At 28.7% G+C, this 9730-nt stretch overlaps 1 protein-coding gene across 1 annotated transcript in view; it reads right to left on the bottom strand.

Moving 5' to 3' along the window:
* Positions 1 to 4361: 4361 nt before the first annotated feature.
* The window catches only part of LOC100162678 (inactive hydroxysteroid dehydrogenase-like protein 1-like), a 13287-nt gene continuing 7918 nt past the window's right edge, over positions 4362 to 9730 (bottom strand). The window contains exons 2-6 of the mRNA NM_001246083.2: positions 8033 to 8155; positions 6521 to 6631; positions 6146 to 6366; positions 5167 to 5394; positions 4362 to 4571 (exon numbers count right to left, since the gene is read on the bottom strand). Of these exons, the coding sequence (NP_001233012.1) occupies positions 4461 to 4571; positions 5167 to 5394; positions 6146 to 6366; positions 6521 to 6631; positions 8033 to 8155 (794 nt within the window). The 3' untranslated portion in view covers positions 4362 to 4460. The remainder of the gene's footprint in view (positions 4572 to 5166; positions 5395 to 6145; positions 6367 to 6520; positions 6632 to 8032; positions 8156 to 9730) is intronic.

A 9730-nucleotide genomic window follows, 5' to 3' on the forward strand; every position in this document is an offset into this window, starting at 1 on the left:
GGAAAAAGGTTTTATTGATTTATTCAATGATTTTGGAGTTGAAGTATTTTCAAGAAGAACACTTGACAGGAAAATAAATGATTATTATATGCTATCTATTGATAAATTAAAATATTTTCTTAGTCAGTACCAGTATATATGCACCACAACAGATATTTGGTCAATGAAAGATAGAAGTTTTATTGGAGTCACAGCTCATGTATTAAGTGATAAGGATTTTAGTAGAATATCAACTGTATTGGCTTGTGCTCGTTTTGAAGGAGTTCATTCTTATGATCACATTGCAGATATTTTACATAATATACATTTAAAATATGATTTAAATATTTCTAAAATAGTTGCTACTGTTACAGACAATGGCTCTAATTTTATCAAAGCTTTTAAAGGTTAATAATGATGAAAATGAACTCGATGAAACTAATGAAAATGAAGATTTACAATTTGTTGAAGTAGATGAAATTTTTGACAATAATGTACAGTATTCGCCTTTAGCATACCATCAACGTTGTGCAACACATACGTTAAACCTGATAGTTAGTACTGATATAAATAAAATTATTAAAGATAATGCAACTCTAAAAAAACTTCACCATCCAGCTCTAGCTAAATATACATTGTTGTGGAATGCTTCTAGGCGACCAAAGACAGCTGAAACTATATTTTCTATATTGGGCTTTAAATTAAGCTATCCTTGTATAACACGCTGGAATTCTTTGTACGATGCATTATGTTTAATTTTAAAAGATAAAGAAAAATTAAATGTAATATTTGAAGCTATTGGTAGTATTGCTCAGTTCAAAAGTTATGAGCTAGATTATTTATCTGATTACATAGATATTTTAAAACCATTATCAATATCACTTGACAAACTTCAAGGTGAACAGAATTGTTACTATGGACAACTTATTCCAACACTTTTTTCACTTGAAACAAAGTATGAAAAAATGCGATTACAACCTTTTAGAAGGATGACTATTACTCAATCTCAACACTGTTCATTTATGAATGATCAAAGGCAAATTATGACACATCAAGCATGTTTGATTTCGGGAATTTTAGCAAGTCTAGAAAAACGATTTAAAAATTATTATGAACTCTCCCCTGAAGTAAAACCTGCTATATTAGCATCAATGTGTTATCCGACTTTTAAGTTGAAGTGGTTAAATTTGGAAACGCCACAATCAAAAAAAAAAATCTTTATGCGACTTGTTTATAAATTGTGCAAAAACTATTGATTCTGAGCATACACATCAAACTACATCACTCAGAAAGTGATGTTTATGATTTTTATGTACTACCAAGATATTCAAACAAAGATAAAGATGCAGAAATGGGTACAGAAGTATTAAACTCCTCCAAAGAACTACTGAATTCCAAAATTGATATAGAAATATTACAATTTTTAGAAGACAAGCATAAAGATTTTAAAAGTCTTAATAAATTTCCTCATGTCAAACAGTTGTTTTTAAAACACAATGTTATACTGCCATCATCTGGTGCTGTTGAACGTCTGTTTTCATTTGCAGGAATGATTAATACACCAAAAAGATCATGTCTCTTGGATAAGTCGTTTGAAAAACTTGTATTTCTAAAGGGAAACCAACATTTCTTAAATAATTATTAATTGATTTTATTAAATGATTAAATATGTATTTTATTATTTTAATTTTATAATTTATATTTAATTTAAAAAAACATTTGACCATAAATTTGGTTATTTAAAATTAACAATTATAGGTAAATGTATAATGTATATAGCCATAAAGGACTTTATACTTATTTAATTATAGTTAACAAATTATAGTCTATACTTCTATATACAATAGTAAACAACAGTGTATTTTATAATTAGTTTGATTATTACATGAAAAACATTTAAATTATTTTAAACATGTTACAATATTTAATTAAAAAAATTTAATTAATTATAGTTAGTAAAATTGATGAAATGATAGATTAAAATTACTAAAAAAAAATAATTTTTTTGGACAATTCAATTTTTAAATATTTAGTAACACAATTATTGTTAAGGTGCGGATTTTGGATTTTCGGATTTTGAAATCATTGATTTTAAAGATTTTGGATTTGGATTTTAAAAATAATTTTTTAAATGATTTGAATTTTGGATTTTCAAAATCTTTTATTTGGTAATTTTAGATTTGGATTTTAAAAATCATTTTTTCATGGATTTTGCCCAGCTCTGAATGTAATATAGTTCAGATAAATACTAATAATATACCTAGCTGTGCATATTTTGTTAATCTGATTTTACATTGAAGTAATTTAAAATTGTATTATTTTCTTATTAGTTCTTCAGTAAATTGTTTAGAACAACATGAAGATTTTAGTGAAATCCCCCCTCTACTCCCATACGGACTTTGCTCAATTGATTTAAAAAATGTGTCAACATTTTGCAATCGCATCAGAATAAGTAAACCAATTTTTAAATATTATGTGTTATTTATATAATAAAACTTTTTTTAAATAACTCCAATCAGTACACCCGTTCTCAACACAATTTGTTTTGTAATCTTTCGTGTCTTAAAACACAATTCATAAAAAATTTTAAATTTTAAAAATCATGTGACATCCCTTGTAAATGTAAATCAGTCATTATTCTTCACTCCTTGGATGACTTTTCGATCGAGTATCAACTATTGAGTGTCTGTCAAGTTACCCTCTAGAACCTAGAGTCTAGGTAGTAAAATAAAACTGAAGGAAAACTCCGGACTGTTTACCTTGGTAGCTGCGTAAACAACCAACAGTGGCATGGACTGCAATTCGGCACTAGATGACACATTTACGATTAAAAATAAAAATATAATATAATAATGGTTAATCGAAAACCTCAGACACCAGCCCATTGCGCTGCTTTTAATATCAGACGGGGGAAAATCCCCACCTTCTCACCAGCCCAATGACGCTATTATTTATACTTAAATATTGAAATATTTTCGACCGGTCGGTAACTGATATTTAACGTCGAATAAACATAATTTTAGTTGGTGTAACAAAAATACGAGTATACGTATGTATACAATGTGTTCCGAGGAGAAGTGACACAATTTTTCCAAAAATCGAGTATTTTTAAGTTTTTTCACTATATAACCTACAAATTATATTTTACGTGGTTTATTAACAATAATATAATAAGAAAGTAATATGAGTAAATTCTGATTTCACCAACACGTTGAGCATAAAATTACTACATTTTCCAAAAAAAAAGTTCAAAAAATCGCTTGGTAAGTAAACTACATTTGTTCCTAAAGTTTTAATGCGTATACATAGCACGGATCCAGGGCTTAATTTTTTTTGAGGGGACATAGGGGTGGGGGGGGCAAAAGTTCAAAAGGTATAAAAATTGGCCACAAAATTGGCTATACATAGTGTAAAACAAAGGGAAAATATGATGATTGGGGGGGGGGATTCCCATTTGCTCCCCCCCCTGGATCCGTCACTGCTACATAGAGTTATTTAAAGAAATGGCTTTCTTAGAGCTCTTGACTGACGATCCCCACATTAAATGCCGTCAAATTACGACTCTAAAATATCTTAAGGGTGTCAGTGCCGATCATTTATTAAGGAGTAACATTTAGGCAATTCAATTCACATGTTGTATCGGCCGTACGGAACGTGCATGTGTGTGAGTATGTGAATCGATATTAGTGTAAGGCACAGATAAAGATACTTACGCACGCGTAAGCATAAGATGACTTTTATCGAAGCACTGTATTGATGAACAAAAATGCTTCTACAGGAAAAACTCTCACGCCTCGTTGATATGTCGGATTTTGGTCATTTTTTTTTATCTGAAAGATGAGAAGTTTTTGCAGGTTGGATCAAAGATCGAATTTTTATTTTACTTTAAATACTAGTAAAAAATATGTTTGAAAAATAACAAGTATTGTGCATTATTCAAATGCATATTCCAGTTTCTATAATTATAATCTTAAAAATTGGGCTTTGATCCGACCTACAAAATGTTCTCTACCGTCAAACTAGGTATCAGCTTTCAAAAGTAGAATTAAATATCCATTTTCATAACTCTGCAAGGTATTTTCGTATATTGTAGGCAGCTTGGTACCTATACGAAAATAAGTATTGAGTCACTCAACTTTAGGAGGAACGAACGTATAACAGACAAGTGTATGCGGTACCTATGCCATCGAACCTCATTATGGCTAACAGTGCTAATTCAATTAATTTAGGAGAGTTATTAGCTCTAGCTCACAACATACAAGGTAAAACGAACGTTGGTTTGAAGTTTAGCGCGTGACACTCAATATACACAAGTGATACGACAGTATAGGTAAGGTTGTAAGGCAGGTACCTATATTATAGGTAATATTATAGGCATATTGTAAGGAATTAATAATACAATTTATTCATACATAAGTGTTAAAATATAACTTTTGCTTTTTTATAAATAATGATTTTGTAACATACAAACGGTTAAAAAATTATTCTACTTTTAAACCTTTTTTAGAAAAATAGTCGCTTCTAAAGGAATGAGTCATAAATTCTCCAACCAAAGTTCTTATCCATACTGGTGGCAGTCTCATAAAAAAATGCTGAAAAATACAATACAATAAAACATTTCACAATTTTAATATTAACAGAATAAAACGATCCGTGACCATTTTATAAAATTATAAATTTGTTTAGGGAGAAATATAAATAAAATAAAAATATTTATTTTAATAAGCTTTTGAAGCATTTTAATAATCAAAATTTAATTAATTATTTTTGGCAAACAAAAAATATGAGTGCAGTTTTGAATGACAAAAACAAACTATTGGCTAGCGTGGAAATATGCAGTAGGTGCCTACTTTAAACACGATAAGAGTCATAATATTTTCGATTAGTATTCAAAGATAATATTACATTATGTAAATTATCTATTGTATATTTTATCAAAATATAATATATAAACCAATTATCAGTATAAAAAAGCTGTTATTTTTATTTACAAATAACCATGTACCTAATTTTTTTTTGTAGGGAGGTAAGTAAGTACTATACTGCACTTTTGATTATTAAATTAAGTGTTTTTTTGTAATCGATAGATTCGTTGTCCTTGTATATTGACTCAACGATATTACCCTTCGCTGAATAAAAACGAATTTCAACTCAAAATTATTGATTAATGATACGTCGATGCTTTACCTGAATACCGTGGGCCCAGTAACCAGTTGAGTGGTTAACCATACCCAGCGTGTTCACGGCATTCGTGGCGTACATCTTTGCATCGGGTACGAATAAAGTCGTCTCTTGTAATCTGTAGCTGAAAGCATTCATTTTTGTGTTTACGAATAACGGGAAAAGATGTTGTACAGTAATATTGTCTTCTTCGTACTCGATGCGAAGTGCTTCTGTAAAGCTTTTTATGTATGACTGAAAAATGAACAAACGAATGCATAGGTACAAGTTAGTCATGATAACATAATATAGTCCTTAAATCGGTAAATAAGGTTAAATATATTTCGCATGAGTCCAATCAATAAATGATTAGGTGAAATTATCACAATACTGCAGTATTCCAAAATGTGATTCAAAATCAGTTAGCTACACCTGCTGATAAAATGTAATATAGTTCAGATAAATACTAATAATATACCTAGCTGTGCATATTTTGTTAATCTGAGTTTACATTGAAGTAATTTAAAATTGTATTATTTTCTTATTAGTTCTTCAGTAAATTGTTTAAAACAACATGAAGATTTTAGTGAAATCCCCCCTCTACTCCCATACGGACTTTGCTCAATTGATTTAAAAAATGTGTCAACATTTTGCAATCGCATCAGAATAAGTAAACCAATTTTTAAATATTATGTGTTATTTATATAATAAAATTTTTTTTTAATAACTCCAATCAGTACACCCGTTCTCAACACAATTTGTTTTGTAATCTTTCGTGTCTTAAAACACAATTTATAAAAAATTTTAAATTTTAAAAATCATGTGACATAATTTTAAATTTTAAAAATCATGTGACATCCCTTGTAAATGTAAATCAGTCATTATTCTTCACTCCTTGGATGACTTTTCGATCGAGTATCAACTATTGAGTGTCTGTCAAGTTACCCTCTAGGACCTAGAGTCTAGGTAGTAAAATAAAACTGAAGGAAAACTCCGGACCGTTTACCTTGGTAGCTGCGTAAACAGCCAACAGTGGCATGGGCTGCAATTCGGCACTAGATGACACGTTTACGATCGCTCCCCGTTTCCGCTTTTGCATTCCTGGCAAAACGAGTTTTGTCATATGTGTGGTAGCACCAACGTTAACGTTCACCAAGTCCCATACAGTGGATTCCGGTACTTCGGTCATGTACATTGGATACAAGTATTGCATGCCGACGTTGTTTACTGAGATACAATTCATATAAATGATTAGCATATATTAATAATAATTTTAAACATAATGAAAAAAACAGTAGTTATAACTACTAGCAAATTCCGAAAATGATAGGTATATAGAAATCAAATCAAATTCTATTATATTTATATAAACGTCACAAACTCAGTATTCCGATTTCAATGTCATCTAATTCCTTGGTGATATGATCGAACACGATTTGCCCTTTACTGAAATCGGCTTGTATAACCTTCACTTCGACGTTAAACTCTTGTACTGAAAGACATTAGTAAACAGGTATTACTCGTAAAAGATTGTATTCTAGTTTTTCCAAAGTTTAAATTTACATACTTGGATTTTTAAGTAATGTAATTTTATATTTTATTATATTTTAATGGCTTGATTGTAACTTATAGGTGCTTAATTAAGTTAGTAAAGTTAATTTAATTTTAGCTACTGATTAATGTATTGATTTTATAACACAGAATTCTATACTAAGGAACTCCTATACAATTTACATTGTTACAAGTAAAGCTCAGCTGTGGATGACAGCCATTTTTTCGCTTGGCAAAACATATCATTCACTATACAAAAAGTATTAGGAATAACATCGTTTTCAACGATGAAATAAAATAGTAAATGTAAAATGATTCATATAAAATATTGTTTGACATATCTTATGACTGGGGTCTTTGCGAAAATTGTCTGACACCGAGAACGTTACTATTGTTTTTTTAAGCTTTTTAAGCACAATAGTTCTCTGCACGAAAATATAAATTTTTTTAAAAACTGCATTTTTATATTTTGAAGATTTTTTGGTTACAGAATTTACATGGAACAATTTTCCTATTTACATGGAACCTTGTTTTAAATTTTCAATCCATAGATATTAAATTTTAAATGCTTATAAAAAAAAATTGTGCGCATGTATTTTTAATATTTTTCTACTGATATTGCAACAATAAATCAGGAGCCTTGTATTCATTTTTCACGTTCTTTTACCCAACAAATACAATTTTATTGACAATTATCGAAAAAAAAACTAAAAAACTAAATACTGACAATGTCCGCAAACAGCTCAAAAAGAGTCAAAATATTTTCAACATTTTGTGGTGTATAGTAAATGAAAATATAAACATTCAGTGCAATTTTCATGTACCAACAGTTATTATTTTTTTAATTACAACAAAATAACAAAATCACTACATCAGAAATCGAGTGAATATAAAATGTTCTAAAAAATATAACATATTTAAATTAATTACCTTCCAACACCAGTTGGCATATTGAAAACCTACAGTAGGTTATATTTACCTACTTTTTTGATAAATAATAATGACACTGACTAAATATTCAAGTCAATGTTAGTATTCATATTAAAGGTAGGTAGGTACCTTAACACATAATTAGGACAAATGTTTAAATAAATTTACCCATTGCTCAACAAATTGACAACGTAGGACACACACAGAGAGCACCAGTTGATACTTAATGATATTTCGTTTTAAATAAAGCTATTTATGCGGATCACGTTTTTTTATTAAAATGATCGTGCTTCAAATATTTATTTAGTTTAAAATATCAATGTATAATTTATTATTCTGTGTATAGTGATATTGTAGTAGGTATATTGTATATTAAGTTATACATCAATGTATATATGTATCTATATCTTACCTATTTCTGTAGCAATCTTATTCAATTTCTCGATTGTCCTACTAATCAATACGATGTTAAGACCTCTCTTGGCTAATTCCTTGGCGTATTCTTTCCCAATGCCGTCTGTAGAACCAGTGACCACTATAAAAATGTAGGTAAACATAAAATTATTACATTATATTTATGATCACTCACATACTTATCAATAAAAAACGCACGTGGAAAGTGAAACTTCTTATGCAGTTTTATCAAGGAAAAAAGGTGGTTAGTGGATCACTATAATGCATGCATTATAGTGTATGTATGTATGTATGTATAGTTATATATGTATTGCATTTTAATTCAATGATATATCATCCCCCAAAATCGATTCTGTGTTGAGTAGGTTCGTCTGCCTATATTAAGTATATTTCAAGATATGTTTATTGATACTGCTATTAAAGGTAACTTATTTTACAATAATAGTTTTACGGAAGATTAATTTAATTTTTGCCGAAAACATTGCATATTTTAAGATATAAATTAACATTTAATTATTATAATATTATTATATTACTATCCTACTACCTATATTATATTTAATAATCTAATTGTGGATTTAAGCTCAACTTTTTAACTAATAATTACACTAAAAAAACACTAAATTACACTAAATTTATGAGGAACCTTGTATTCAATTTTCAAGTTTTTGACAGAACAATAAATTATTGATCGACAATAATTATTGTTAAAAAAAACTTTAGAAAGTCGAATATTCGCCACCGATTGTGGCAGTAAAACTGTTTCGATTTTCTTCAGCAGTATATCTTGTTCGATGGGAAAGTGAATTTAGTTGGTGCATTCGAGAGGTCAACATTTAAAACTCCTAATAGTTTTCAAAAGCGCCAGGAAGAATCAAGAAACCATAACAATTAAGGAAAAACGAGAATTTTTACATAAAATCGGTTTTCCACAAAATTTTGTCATAACTACAATAAATTACCGTAGAATCTTTAAATTTATATCATGTGTTTATTTTATCGATTCCTATACTTGATAACATTTTTAAAATATTTTGACGAGTTTTGAACTGTTTCTGGACAATTTCAAATTTCAATTTTTTTAGTTTTTTTTTCTATAAATATCAATAAAATTTTATTTGTGGGGCCAAAAATCGTGAACATACAAGGCTCCTGATATATTGTCACATAGCAGTCTAAAAATATTAAAAACTGTAGTGTTTCAAATAATAAAATATTTTCAATAATGGTAGTAATAACTTTTTTAAATAATAAACGGGTTAGGGAGCTTAGAAAATTTAATTTCCCAATTGTAATTATGTGTACCAACCTACAACTTTTTTAAAGATACACAATATACTTATATACTCAGTCCTTTAAAGATGTATTTTTTTTAAAATAGGTTATCCAACTAGCTATATTAAATAATATCAAAGTGGAGCAACAAAGATTACGACGTGGTAAAATTGTGTTAAACTCGCATTGTTATATCTATTAATAGGTATATATTATAGTTTTGTGATAAAATATGTTGTCAATTTTCTTTTTGCAAACCAATAGATACAGTATTTATATTGCGCTAAAATTTAATACAAGGTTCCTCGTAAATTTATCATATACCAAATTAAAAATATCGAAAATACATGTAAGTACCTACGAAATATTTTTTTTAAGAGGACGCTACGCCCGCATGCGTTGTCTCCGTCTTACAAATGCA

This window comes from Acyrthosiphon pisum, chromosome X (genome assembly GCF_005508785.2).
Source record: "Acyrthosiphon pisum isolate AL4f chromosome X, pea_aphid_22Mar2018_4r6ur, whole genome shotgun sequence".
Lineage (NCBI taxonomy): Eukaryota > Metazoa > Arthropoda > Insecta > Hemiptera > Aphididae > Acyrthosiphon > Acyrthosiphon pisum.